At 38.6% G+C, this 15,310-nt stretch overlaps 1 protein-coding gene across 1 annotated transcript in view; it reads left to right on the top strand.

Annotated features, from left to right (window-relative positions):
• Positions 1 to 15,310, top strand: part of MITF (melanocyte inducing transcription factor) — a 237,462-nt gene that overhangs the window by 215,662 nt on the left and 6,490 nt on the right. The window contains 4 exon segments of the mRNA XM_004018330.5: positions 409 to 526; positions 2,981 to 3,037; positions 8,403 to 8,478; positions 12,333 to 12,480. Coding sequence (XP_004018379.2) covers positions 409 to 526; positions 2,981 to 3,037; positions 8,403 to 8,478; positions 12,333 to 12,480 — 399 coding nt within the window.

The raw sequence follows: 15,310 nt of genomic DNA, 5'->3' as shown, positions 1-15,310 counted from the left end.
CCTAAGGAGACCATATATCTGCGAATGAATGAAATGGTAAACATCTCATTTCCTGTATTAACAAATATTTTTTACATGAAATCATTTCTTTTTTAAAAACCAGTTTTTGTTGGAGTCTAGTTGCTCTACAGTGCTGTGTTAAGTTTCTGCTCTGCAGCACAGTGAAGCAGCTGCACAGGTGCATATGTCTGCTCCCTTCTGGACTTCCTTTCCATTCAGGTCACCCCAGTGTGCTGGGTAGAGTTCCCTGTGCTCGTCAGCGTGATGTTTTCATTAGTCTTCTGTTGTATACATAGTATCAATGATGTATATATGTAAATACAGTCTGGAATAGAATATGGGTTTTAGCTGACTAATTTAGGAATTGTTCAGTGATTCACTTCCATTCCTGTTTTCTTCTCTTTCCAGTTACCTGTCTCTGGAAACTTGATTGACCTTTATGGAAATCAAGGCCTGCCACCCCCAGGCCTCACCATCAGTAACTCCTGCCCAGCCAACCTTCCCAACATAAAAAGGGAGCTCACAGGTAAATACTCAGCACATGTGCCTCTCGCTGGAGGTTTTCTGTTCATGTTCTGTTCAGCAAAGTTATCCAAGTAGTGACCTCCAGAACTATTTCCAACTCACACACATATGTTTTCAGGTCTGCGCAGTGGTTGAAACATTGAGCTATGTTTTAGTGTTGGGTACTTATACTTGAAAATCCTGGTTTCCAGTATTACTTGAGATTCTGGGAATCGGGTCCCCATTCCTCCATGACTGGCATCATTGTGTCTGTGGCCGCTGTCCCCTTTGGGCTGAGAGCAGCAGGCTCCCAGTCTGGACTTTTTCCTGGCCCTTAGTAGCATTTGAGTTTGAGAACTCATCTGAATTTTCCTTTGACACACGTTCAGACCCACAGCTGGGACAGACTGAGGACATATTTCTTACCTCTTAAGATGCTTCCTGTTACTTTTGCTCTATCACATGCAAAAGATTCACTCACAGAGTGAAAAAATAATTTATCAAATGGAGCAATGGGTATCGTTTGCTCTTGAGGCAAGTGTGAAATTACCTGTTTCGCCATTTTTGTTTAACGCTTTAGGGAAGGCATTTGGCCATTAAAACACGATGAAACTGCATTAGAACTGGCATTCTACCCTGCTGGATTTTATGGCCTTCAGCTCATCCGAACCCTTTTTATTATTTGATCCTTGCATCCTACAGGATTCGGTGAATAGACTGAGACTATGGAATATAGATTTGGTGCAAAAAAAAATTCCTCTTCTATTCAAGTGTGTCTTTGAAAGAACAAAAACAAAAGTTCAGAAAATTGTGGGAGGAGAAAGACATTTTAAAAAAAGACATTGATTTGGTTTTTAAAAAGATGATTAATACATAAAAACCATCAAAAGCCAACAAACACGTAGGTATCGTACCAGGAAGTAATAATACAATGAAGTTTTAGAAAACGTAGCTAAATGAAACTTGTATTAAATAAGGATAAAATATGGTTAGAGTGACATGCATAAAATTCTTGAGTGTAAAATGGGGTTTTGAATTATGTACGTGATTGTTTCTTCAGAAATAAAACCACAGCAGCAAGGGGAAAGAGGATATAAGAAATGGGTAAAGAGGGTATACATTTATTAAGTTTTTTAAAAAATAAATATAACGGACACTACCTCTAGAGTCACTGGTATCTTAGAAAGTGACCAATCTGGTCTGGACAAGGGTAAAATGGCAGGAAAAGGAGAAAAGGGACAGGAAACGAGGTTCTGAACACTGATAGCTCGGGAAGCAGCACGCTATACACACAAAAAAGAGGCTTACAAGTCAGCAAATCTGACCTGATAATATATAATACATTGTAACAATATAATAAATATGCTATAAGCTAAGCTAAGTCACTTCAGTCGTGTCCGAATCTGTGTGACCCCAAAGACGGCAGTCCACCAGACTCCCCCATCCCTGGGATTCTCCAGGCAAGAACGCTGGAGTGGGTTGCCATTTCCTTCTCCAATGCATGGAAGTGAAAAGTGAAAGTGAAGATGCTCAGTCGTATCCGACTCTTAGCGACCCCATGGACTGCAGCCTACCAGGCTCCTCCATCCATGGGATTTTCCAGGCAAGAGTACTGGAGTGGGGTGCCATTGCATTCTCTGAAAAGATATATATTTTAAAATATAATTCTGGATTATGATAATGTAATGTTTTTATATCACTTCTGAAAGGAAAGTAACAGAGGTTCCTGAATCCCCAGGATTAGTCAAGCAACCTGATTTGTTTTTCTTTGTTTTGTTTTACTCTCTGTAAGGCAGCTAATAATCCCTTATTGCATAGATCGCCCCAGAGTTGCTATGCAAACAGATCAAATGGAGTTGTCACCAAATGCCTCTGTCCCAAATGCCTATTTTTGTTTTTGTAAACTCAGAGTAGTAAATAGTTGCCCTAGAAGTCATTGGATCGTTTCATTCTAACAGGTTCTGATGGAACCTGGCTCAAAGTTCTTAAATAATGAGTTCATTTCCATGAACCAGTTAGAGATCCAGTTTGGGAGCTTCTTGGCTCAGCTTCTGTCTCAGTGTGTTAACACATCAAAGAAAGACTGAAAAGTGCTATTTCCTGAAAAGAAAATTTGACTGCTGACAATACTCTATTGACAGCAACTTCTCATAATCTCTGGTTATTTATTTTTTTGTTGTTTGTACCTGTCTGTCGCTCCAGCCTGTCAGACATCTTTGTTACTGGTCTTCTACCATTTTGTAGAAGCTAAAATTTTGCATTTATTGGATATATATTGCTTTTGAAAAAAAAAAAAAAAGGAAGTCTTTGATTCAAAGTTAAAAATTTTTTAACTGTTTTTATTTATAGTTAAGTCAGATAAACATCCATCTGTTTAGACAATGAAGTGTTTTTTTAGTTTACACCACTCTGTTCCTTGAAAGGTTCTGGTTTCTAATGACTTCATTCATGTGCACAGCATGTATTTTTCCCACAGAGTCTGAAGCAAGAGCATTGGCCAAAGAGAGACAAAAAAAGGACAATCACAACTTGAGTAAGTTGGTTTTATGTTTATTACATTGGAGTTGATGTTCCCCCTTATATCAGAGTTTCCAGGCATTTTGAAGAGACATTGATTTTACCTGTTAAAGGTTTTTATGGAAGAAAATTGTTTTTTGAAGAGTCCAAAGTATATACTTTGCCTCACATTTTAATCTCAGATTAAAGTGAATTATATACACACACATACACACGCTTGTTTTCAGTATCTTGAGGACTGATGTTTTTTCTTTTTTTTGTAAGAGGGAATCTTGATCCCTGACTACCCAATTATAAGTTGCTCACACTGGAACTTAACTAACAAAAGGGGATTATGGAATCACCTTCTCCAGTGAGATTTAAAAGAAAAAAAAATGAAACATCTGGAGGAGAGTCATTGAGTGAGGTGAGGTAGCCTCCCAAATTTCTAACTTTAACTGTGATTTTAAAAAAGTCTTCTATCAGTAGAAGAATTACCATTTGTTGTATAACTTTCTATGAGGAAGTGGTTTTTAAAAGTCTAACAGTTCTGTAAAATAAAAATTTTAATTTTTTTTATAATTAAGAAGCATTAAAACAGAAAAAATAGAAGTCTAACATTTAAAATTACTTTCTTACATGCTTAATTTACTCTTAATCACATCTTTATGCTTTTTCCTATGAAAATTCAAGATTTTTGTTACATAAACAAGTTCAAGAGGCTGCAAAAAAGAATATTGGGCTTGGAAGTAGAAAATTGTATCTGTGTGAATTTCTCATCTCAAGATCCCCTGTCCTCTTTTTCCTAAATTGATTTTTAAGGATGAAGTTATGTATAAACACTTTGTCCATGTAAAAACGATAGGATATGCTCACAGTTCTTCTCTGCGCTCTAAAAATAATCATTGTTAGTTTTTTTTCCCAATTTATTGTTTGTCTTTGCAACCTTTTCCTGTGTATTTAAGAATACACACCCTTATGCATGCAGAGATTATAACAGAATGATTTTGTCTATGATTTAACACAAATAGTCTCATATTGATGCCTGGTTTTTTACTCCACAGTGTGTCCTAAAGACCTTTTGCTATTACTCATCTAGATCTATCTACTTTTTAAAAAAATTGTTTCATGGTGTTCCACATGTGACTTGTGATATTTAGTAATCCTCCTATTGCTAAGTGTTAGTTCTGTTTCCAGTTTCTCCCTATTATAAACAATGCCACAGCGAACATTTGCAGACATGGCTCTCTGTGTGCAGCAGAGTTAGTTTCTCCAGGGTAAATGCTAAGAAATGGAATTGCTAAGTCCTTAGGGGAAGGTGGTTGTGTCTGTGTGTTTTGTTTGAATAGATCCTGCTCTTCCCAGTTACCCTTTCACTTAGAGGAAGCTTTTCTCACCTATTAACCAAGAGATTTTGACTAATATTTCTAAAGTCTCTTCTGGTTTTCAAGTAACTTTACTCTAAGATATTTCTTCTTTTAAAATATATTAGAAATGAGATAATGAGGCAGGCTCTAAAGCTTCTCCTATACTGAAATGTGGAAAACTAAGTTGGATGTTGGCAAGAACAGTATCCGCCTTTACTTTGTCACCTGAACTCTCAAGTTCAGGGTTGTCTGTAAAGTGCAAATACTATCAGTTCCAACTCTGAGGACAGTAAAGCAGTCTTAAGATTTCATTGAACTGTTAGAAATTAATACTCAAGGTTCACTTGCCCATTGACTTTTCCTCTTCTAGGAATTTATCTTTTAAGAGTTCCTGACAAAATGAGCTAAAGATTACATTCATTTATTCATGCGTAACTACTTTTTGAGCCCCATTATGTATAAGACACTTTTCTACAGAGGTGAACCAGACAGACAGATTTGTCCCCTGTCCTGAGAAGCTTACATGTAAGTCAGGGGCAAACAGAATGGGTGAGCAAACAGATTCATGCAGATGGTGTTTTCAATATAGGCTAAGTACTGTGAGGGGAATAAAAAGTACATGCGACCACTAGCAAAAGTAGTCGTTATACCTTTGAAAAAGAAAGACATTGAATATTTATCAGTAGCGGATTTGTAAAAAAATAAATTATGGTATATCCTTATAAAGGACACTCAGTGGCTCTTAAGAAGAATGGTGTTGGTCTGTTTCATCTGTCTGCAACGAATTACTGAATGAGGAGAGCAAACGGCACAATGATATGTATAGGATCCCATTATGTAAAAGGAACACGCTGTGTATGCGTGTGTGTGTGTGTGTGTGTAGAAGATCTAGGAGTCAGCCTTGTCACTGGCAATTTCCTCAGGCATATAGATGTTGGATGGTGTGCAGAGTTGTTTCTTACTGTTTTCTTCACACACTTTTGCATGTTTTGCCATTTTTTTCAAGCTGATATCACTTTTATGGTAAAAACATATTTGAGGGGGGAGGCACTGAATTAAAAATAAAATGTAGTACATACAAATGTTGATGATAATAGGTATCAACAATACACTGTTGAGTGAGAAAAGATAGATGCAGAATGGGTTTTCGTGTAATTCTGCTTTAGTGATGTTATACTTTATTCGGTTCATGGTTGTTGGAGGCCTAGTGTGTGCTAGGCTCATATGGGTACTTGGAAGGCATCAATGACTAAGCATATATAAATAAATAGAAACAGGCAAATGTTAGATGGTAGACAGGTCTATGATTAAATGAATGAATGAATGAATGAAATATATAGATGTTAGATGTCAGAAAGTCCTATGAGGAGGCAGAGTGCAGAGAGAGGAGTAGAGTGTTGGGATGGGTACGGGAGGAGGTGGGTCCCTTCTAAATAGGCAGTCAGGGAGGGCTCATAGGTAAATTTGAGTCACTACTGGAGGAGGGTGAGGGCAGAGCCATTCAGGTATCTGGGGGAAGAGTGTTCCAGGCAGGGGGAACAGCAATATGAGGTCCTAAAGTGGGGAGTGTGTCTGATTTGGTTGAGGAAGAGCAAGAAGCTCATGAAGCTGAGGATAGGAGGAACACAGATGAGCCACAATAAAACGTGATCAGAGGAGGAGAGGAAGAGAAATGAGATCAGAGGGATGGGAACTCCCAGATCCTGTAGGACACCTCAAGGGCAAGCGATTGAAGAGTTTTCAGCAAGAGATTAACAAGTTCTGAAAAAACAAAACAAAACAAAAACAAGCTCTGAGTCATGTTTTCACAGCTTACGCATTGTAGATAGACTAACGGGGGTAGGGAATGAAGAGCACGGGTGAAGCAGAAGTACCACTTGGGAGGGCTGCAGTAATCCAGGCAAGAGATGCCGATGGCTTCTATCAGGCAGCAGCAGAGATTTGAAGTGGGCAGCTTCTGGAAATATTTCAGAGATAGAGCCAGCAGATTTTGATGATGGATTGAATATAGGATGTGGAAGAAATAGAGCTACAGAACTGATTCTAAGTTTCTGCTCTGAGCAACTGGAAAGATGGAGTTACAGTGAGGTAAGAAAGCCCCGGGGTGAAGCTTATTGAAAAAAGGAAGATCAGGGGCTGAAGTCTGGAGTGTCAGGGCTGCCCATTGGACCTTTATATGGAGGACTTCCATATGACCTTCATAAGTCTCTAGTAATAGATTTGTGAGTCTAGAGTTCCAGGGAGATGTTTGGGCGGCAGATACGATAGTCATCATTGTATATGTGGTATTCAAAACCATAATAGTAAATGAGGTTACCAGGAATTGAATGTAGATTAAGAAGAGCCCCAAGATCTGTTTCCTGGGTGCACCCCTAGGCCACGTGTGTGCTTTTCTTAGAACATAAAAATAATCACCAAGGATATGTAACAAATTTTACAGTGGTGGTATCAGGCTCATTAGAGACTTTTATTTCATTTTATGTATTTCAGTAATGTTTGATTTTTTATGAATATTAATTGCTTGGAAAAAGAAAACATGTCATGCTTCAGAGTTTTGGAAGAAGTTAGCTAGATCAGAGGTCCAAAAATTTCTTCTTCAGAGCCAGTGATTATCCCTAACTGTTTCTATTTTATAAAAGTCTGATTATAAGACTGTGTTATGCATAACTGATTTAATCTTAGAAATAATCACTCAGCTAAGAAAAAAATATAATATGCATTGAGAAAGTAGTGAATAATACTATTTATTGAGCATGCAGAATGTTAGTGAGTCAAATATAAATATATATTAGATTTTGTATATGCAAAGTAAAATATTAATACCTTTAATCCAGTTTATTAGACTTAAAGTTATTTGGAATTTCTTTTCAGACTAGGTAAATTTAAAACATTTATTAAGTCATATGCCTACTATTTCACCCCCCTTCCCCCAAGAAGATGATTATTCAGTTCAACATAGAACTAGATTTATAAAAGAAGAATGCTGTTAGGATGCATAGTATAGTTGAAGATGCTTGACTTCTAGGATTATTTTATTCATTATTGTAGCCAGTGGACATGTCTGCCTGTTGAGCATTTGAAATGTGCCTAATTCAAACTGTGATTTGCTGCGAGTATAAAATGCACACTGGATTTTGAAAAGTTAGTACAAATAAAAGAATGTTAAATATTTATTAATTTTTATATAGTCCACATGTTGATAGTATAATGCTTTTGATATAGTCAGTTTAATAAAAATATTAAAGCAGATTTCACGTCTTTGTTTTTACTCATTTAATGAGACTGCTAGAAAACTAAAAACTACACGTGAAACTTGCATTATGTTTCTGTTGGGTATTGCTGGACTGGAGGAAAGGTTTTTGTACGGCCTACAGTCTGAGAATGTTTTTTTACATTTTTAAATGGTTTAAAATGCCCAAAGAATAATTTTTTATGATATGTGGAAATTATATAAAATATAAGTTTCAATACCCAGTGATTCTTTTCAGTAAACTTGCATCATCGAAAATCGTGTTCAGTTAATATTAGTACATTTTGAATTTTGTCAACACAAAATTTATGGAAATCTGTTTTCTCTTTTGCTGTGTAGGTACTTAATTATATGCTTATTTTTGCTGTTTGGCCTACAGAGAGCTCACTATCTTTGCCGAAAACTTGCTGCCCCTGGTCTGGAAGCTCAGGGTCAAATACTGGCTATTCTCCACCTATTGTGTCCTCATCAGCTCTCTGATATCACCTAGGTAGTTTTGTCATTTGTAACTAAGGATGGTAGCTCTAATTTCAGGAGTTACTAGGGTCAAATGAGAAATTATAATCTCAGGGCTTCATAAATGATACAGTTCTGTACCAAGGTAGCTCATCTTTTAAAGGGCTTTAACCTCAGTACCAAAAATAGGAAAGTAACTGGGAAATATAGATTCAGGTTTTCATTGTCCCAACCAAGCAGAGATAATACACACATGCCTTTAATGAGATGTGCTAAATGCGTATATGGCACCATTACTAATAGCCCTTTCCTGTGCTCTTTTTTTGAAGTTGAACGAAGAAGAAGATTTAACATAAATGACCGCATTAAGGAACTAGGTACTTTGATTCCCAAGTCAAATGATCCGTGAGTACAATTGCATCATATATTTTTTCATACCTTAATGTTTTTTCATATGTTGCAAAAAGTGTGCAGATAAAACTAAAGACGTATCCCTTCTTCCTTTGGTTTCATTTATGCATACCACCTGCTCCTTTCTTTTGGTTGGTTTATCAAACTAAAATCTCAAGAGACCTGAACTGAGTTGTTCAAAAAGATTATTGGACATGAGCTGTTCAGCTTTGGAGGTGGGAAGGCGGCTTCCTGAAATCTGAGAATCTTTGACAAATGCTGAACTACTAAAAAAGTTATTTTATCAGTTCATACTGGACAGAGACTTCAGTAGGTGATAAAGCAAGATTTGTTGGCTATTTATTTGCTTTTAAGCTCATACAATATAGGCACTGAGAGCTGATATTGGAGATTTCAAGTTTAACAATCTTCAGTAGATAAAAAGTCAGTTTCCCCCCCCAAATTATATGCCCTTTGTTTGTTTTACCAATCAAGGGGAAAAAAAAGAAATTTTTAATCCTCTTATAAGCATCGGTCAGCTAATTTGGATTTCAACTTCCAGTCTCTAATGCACTCTTTCAGAGATAACGGTTGTAAAGATAATTTTCCTACCAGCAATGTCAGCAAATAAGACAACAAATACACAATTTTTATCCATTAGAAATTGGCCCATTTGAAGTAAAGGGCTCGAAGATGTATACATTTTAATGGCTCCCACAGGCATTCTATGAAATTAGCCTCTGAATATGACCTTTTAGCTACCTAATAAAATGTAAAGATGAAATCAAGCATTATTCATGCAAGGCTTATTAAATTTGCTATTCACATTATTGTCAGAGAATTTGTGACAAAATAAAACCATTGCCCATTCTAAGGTGGTTTTGATGAATGTTCAAGCAAAGTCTCCATCATCAACATTTCACTTTCCCAGGTTTCAAGGAAAGCCGTTTTGAAACTCAAAACATTCAAATTCTCAGTTCTGCAGCACAAATGCATCCTACGAAGGGGCTGTGACCTTCATTTCCTATAGTCAGTCTTGCATGATAGTTGAAATTGAATTCCCATTTTCCCGTTCTTTATCAGCTTTCACTTTTTAGCATATTCTTTTAAACTGCAGCACATGGATCTCTTTAGCAACATATTATGAAATTATGGGGCTGCAGTGAAAGCCTCTATTTGCATATCTTCTTTATTGTATTAGAATACTTATGTGTTTATAATCTGAACTGATAACAATCTTTAATTGTAGGCATTGTTTTAAGATACAGCAGACCGCATCTGTTCTGTCCTAAGCCAGGTTTCTGTCACAGACCTTGGGGCTGCTATAGAGACATAGTCAAGCTGATCACAGCCCCACACCCTCTCCTACCCTAGACTAGGTCTACCTTGTGTGAGAAAAAAAAAGAAAAAAAAGTATTGCTCTCATTGCAAAAAAAAAAAAAAAAGAAAACTCCAAAGCATAATTAATTAATTGGGTCTCACAAGGAAGTGATACCCAAGGTAAGTGATTTTAATTCTGTGCTTAGTCACTCAGTCGTTCCGACTCTTTGCAACACCATGGACTTTAGTCTGCCAGGCTCCTCTGTCCATAGGGATTCTCTAGGCAAGAATACTGGATTAGGTTGCCATGCCCTCCTCCAGGGGATCTTCCCAACCCAGGGATCAAACCCAGGTCTCCTGCATTGCAGGCGGATTCTTTACCAGATGAGCCACCAGGGAAGCCCAAGTGATTAGAGTCATCACCTCTTAAAACCAGAGTATCTGCTTTCTTGTTTAATTACGGGTTTCTCACCTTATTGGCCTAGTGAAGGCATCTTTCAGTATAATTTTATTTCTCTCTGGCTGCTGAGGCAGGTCTGTTGTTTTCCTTTAAGCCTTGAACAGGTTGGCTTTGTGCTCACTCTTAGCATCTCAGGACACCTCCCTGGGTTGCCATTTTTGGTGCCCAGACCCCAGAGATCAGCCCCAGGGAGTTCTCCAGCGGCTGTAACTCAGCATCTCATGGGAGAGCTTCTGTTTTGTTCTCCATCTAAGCCATGTGAGGATCAATTACTTGGCTTGTTTTAATGTTCCTCCATTCACACATCCCAGCTGATACTTCTGATCTTTGATCAGCTATAGATTATGGGGTGTCCCTTATAGCTCAGTTGATAAAGAATTTGCCTGCAATGCAGGATACCTGGGTTCGATTGCTGGGTCAGGAAGATCCTCTGGAGAAGGAAATGGCAACCCACTCTAGTATTCTCACCTGGAGAATAACATGGACAAAGAGCCTGGCAGGCTGCAGTCCATGGGATTGCAAGAGTCAGACATGACTTAGCAACTAAACCACCACCATTCACATGTCCCAGCTGATACTTCCAATCTGCTTTTAGCAGCTTTAGATTATGGCACAGGAGGTTTTCCATACCTAAAATTGTTTTTGACTTTACCACTGTCATTATTATCATGGATATTTTCTATAAAAGAGCTCAGGTTAATTTAAAGCATATAGAAATATCACTGTTTAGTTATAATTTTAACTCGCTTTTACCTACATCTTCCCTGGTGGCTCAGTTGGTAAGAATCTGCCTACAATGCAGGAGACGAGTTCTGTCCCTGGGTCAGGAAGATCCCCTGGAAAAGGAAATGGCAACCTACTCCAGTATTCTTGCCTAGAAAATTCCAATGACAGATGAGCCTGGCAGGCTACAGTCCAAGGGGTTGCAAAAGTCAGACATGACTTAGCTACTAAACCACCAACCTTACCTACACCTTAATGGCTTTTTTAATGTTCTCATATAGGAATGCATTAGAACGATAGTGTTTAAAAACCCAAAGGCACCGAGCTCAGGCTGCCTGCGTTTGAATTAGAAAACCTGTTAGATGTGTGACTTGGGGAGGAAATTTTCCCCAAGTATTCCATTTTTCTTACCTGTTAAAAAAAAAAAAGGAGGGTGGGGAGCAGACTATTTCTATCTAGTCTAGTTGATTTGAGGATTCAGTCTCTTGAGAGGAAGAGTTTAGGGGATGGAGTCTGGCACCAGATTCTCCAGGCTTCCTGGCTCGACCATTTCCTAGCTGTATACTTAGAGCAAATTATTTAACCTGTCTGTGCCTCTGTTTTTCAGTCTATAAAATGGGGATGATATTAATGTCTACCAATTGAGGTTGTTATGATTAAATGAGCAGAAAATCACTTTAAAAAGTACCTGTCAGGCAGCAAATGCTTTAAAGGTAGCTGTGGTAATTACAATGTTGAATCCTAGCACAGTGCCTGCTCCGTTGTTGGAACTGTATTCTAGACTTTTTTCAGCATACTCATATAAAGGGTCTACTTTGATTCTAGCAACATACCTATGGGGCTGCTCACAGAAGCATAGCATCACCATTTTATTGAGGAGGACATGGAGAGAATTTATAACCGGCCTATGAATATTCGTGATAAAACCCAAGGATGCCATTTTTATGATGCATACAATTAAGTAGTGGGATCTCACAGAATTTTTTTTAACTGTTTATTACTCTGTTTTAATTTTATAATCCTAGAAAGCTATAGCTATTGAATATAGTGTTGACTTTGTCATCAACAGACCTAAATTTAAGTCCTGACTCTGCCTTCATGTAGCTCTGGAATGGAAGGCTATTTGAATCATCTCTGATTCAGCACATGCCCAGTGGCCCTCCTTCGCCAGGCACCTGTCTGGTTGAAGTAAGATAAAGTAGAAGATGTGAGTAGACTGTGTCCAGCACATAACTAGCACTCAGTCAGTGACAGTGATTCTCAACTTCTAATTGTTATTTCATCTTGAGAAACTGAATGCTCTGAGTATTGAATTTTCATGGAGCATCCAACACTAAAACTCTGTTTCCTTCCGTTTTCATTCCAGAGACATGCGCTGGAACAAGGGAACCATTTTAAAAGCTTCCGTGGACTATATCCGAAAGTTGCAACGGGAACAGCAACGCGCGAAAGAGCTTGAAAACAGACAGAAGAAGCTGGAGCACGCCAACCGGCACTTGTTACTCAGAATACAGGTACCTGGCATGCGCAGGGTGGAGGTGACTGGAGATGGAGAAGATGGGGTGTAATGAGCCATAAGGGGCCTGACTTATGTGAGACCATCTGTACTCTTATTTGTGGATTCTATTTTGTGCTTTTGTTTCCATGCAAAACAGTTATTTGAAACCCCCAAATCGACTCTTGTGACACTTACATGCTCATTCACAGACGTGCAGAGTGGCAAATGTGACTTAGCTGGTGTGTTTATTCCGAGTTAAGGTTGAACAATGCTCTATCTTCTTCTTTCAGCTCATACTATAAACAGGTGTCCTTTTTGCTGTATTTTCAGTGTCCTGTCGTTCACATTTTGTGGGGTTTTGGGGTGATTCACTATTTAAAGTGGCCGGTGAGCATGGCCCTAAAGTGCTTTCTCATCTTTCTGAGCACAGCAAGGCTGTGATGTGCTTTATGGAGATACGTTTCATTCAGGCATGAGTTGTGGTCCTCTTGGCCTTGAGTTTAATATTAATGAGTCAGTGATACGTTGTAAAGAAGTTGTCGTTAAACAGAGGCACATAAAGTTACATGTTGATTAGTTGGTGAAATGTTGTGCCCGGATGCTTTATCGTAGCTGTTTAGTCGCTAAGTCGCATCTGACTCTTTTTTGCGACCCTATGGACTGTAGCCTGTCAGGCTCCTCTGTCCATGGGATTTCCCAGGCAACAATACTGGAGCAGGTTGCCATTTCCTACACCAGCAGATCTTCCAGATCCAGGAATCAAACTTTGGCAGGCGGATTCTTCACCACTGAACCACTGGGGGAGCTCATGTTCAGATGCTTGCAGGAAAGTAATCCTCTGTTTTCACCAGGAGCAGTGGTTCAGCATTCACTAATTCAGTGTTCATAGCAGCTCTGTGGCACATAACTGTCTTTGACCAATCATGCTCGTGTGATAAAAAGCACCATAGACTGAGAGGTTTACACATCAAACATTTATTTTTCACGGTTCTAGAGGCTGGGAAATCTGATCCTGGCCGTTTCATTGTGGGATTGAGGTCCTGCTTCTTAGTTCATAGATAGCTGCCTTCTTGGTATTACTTCACACTACAAAAGGGTTGCGGGATCTCTCTTTTATAAGGGCCTCACCCCATTTGTGAAGGGCCCCTGCTTGTGATCTAATCACCTCCCAGAACCCTGTCTCTAAATACCATCCTATTGGGAATTGTTTCACCATATGAATTTGGTGGGGGCGGGGGCACAGATTTTACTCCATAGCTATAAGTACTGCAAATCATGACAACTCACAGTAGTTGTTAAGTACAAAGGTGTCTTAGTATTGAAGGAGGTGCAGTCCATGGTCAAGCTCATGTTTATAGGGAACCTGGGGACACCTTGAAAATCTTATCATCAGGATATAAATTTTAGAAATTGTGCCAGATAATGAAGTTTTCCATATGTATCTTTGACTTGCTCTTAAAGGGAGAAAAGTGATTTTAATAATACTTGGACTTCTTATGTCATTCCATTGAGGGAGCATAGATACCAATGTAAGCATGAGATGAGGGACCCCTTGCATATCAGCTCCTGATGGTTCTTTGTCATTTGGCTCTTCATGCTAAATATAAAGATGCAACTTCCTTTCAAACTATCTTGGAGAAAGAAAAACTGACTTTTTGCTTATGATTAAAGGAGTTGGCAAGAGTCATTTTACTTTACTTGCTCACTTTGAACACAACCAATGAATAAGGGTTAATGACATTTTATCTTCTTCTTGAGTAGATGTACCTACTTGTACCCAGTTTTGCCATATACCAATGGTTTCTTTTTTTTTTTTTTAATTTCATGTTTCCAGTGCAAATAATTGTGGAATAGCAATGCAGAGTATGGCACTTGAAAGGCTATCTAGTGATGTTTATACCCCGACATTACGTTTACTTAACAGAGCAGATTACTTATGATCTCGGATCTTGTTAATGCCCCACAACACTGTCAACATTTCTAGATGTCACATCTCTTGTTTCACTGCAGTAATCTTCAGTCCCGGATCAGAGATGCAGAAGATGGTTTTCTTCTTGGGAGAGCGTTTCAGAATCTTGGTAGTGAAACAGAGGTTATATGTCATTTGGAAATCCCCCTTACCCTCTTCCCTTTTTTGGCTTTTGCTGCTTGCTTTATGTAATTAGCCAGAGGCCTTTTGGTCTCTTATACTTTGTATATATACCTATTTTTAAAAGCAACTTATACTAATGTGTTATTTCTTTATACAAGTATTCAGTTCAGTTCAGTTGCTCAGTCGTGTCTGACTCTTCGTGATTCCAAGGACTGCAGCACGCCAGCCCTCCCTGTCCATCACCAATTCCCGGAGTTTACTCAAACTCATGTCCATTGAGTCGGTGATGCCATCCAGCCATCTCATCCTCTGTCATCCCCTTCTCCTTCCACCTTTAATCTTTCCCAGCATCAGGGTCTTTTCCAATGAGTCAGTTCTTCACATCAGGTGGCCAAAATATTGGAATTTCAGCTTCAGCATCAGTCCTTCCAATGAATATTCAGGACTGATTTCCTTTGGGATTGACTGGTTGGATCTTCTTACAGTCCAAGGGACTCTCAAGAGTCTTCTCCAACAGTTCAAAAGCATCACTTCTTCAGCACTCAGCTTTCTTTATAGTCCAACTCTCACATCCATACATGACCACTGGAAAAACCACAGCCTTGACTAGATGGACTGTTGTTGGCAAAGTAATGTCTCTGCTTTTTAATATGCTGTCTAGGTTGGTCATTACTTTTCTTCCAAGGTCATTACTTTTCTTACTTTTCGTCTTTTAATTTCATGGCTGCAGTCACCATCTGCATCTCAATACAAA

This window comes from Ovis aries, chromosome 19 (genome assembly GCF_016772045.2).
Source record: "Ovis aries strain OAR_USU_Benz2616 breed Rambouillet chromosome 19, ARS-UI_Ramb_v3.0, whole genome shotgun sequence".
NCBI lineage: Eukaryota > Metazoa > Chordata > Mammalia > Artiodactyla > Bovidae > Ovis > Ovis aries.
Note: the sequence above shows the minus strand (reverse complement) of the source record. Positions and strands in the feature narration are given on the sequence as shown.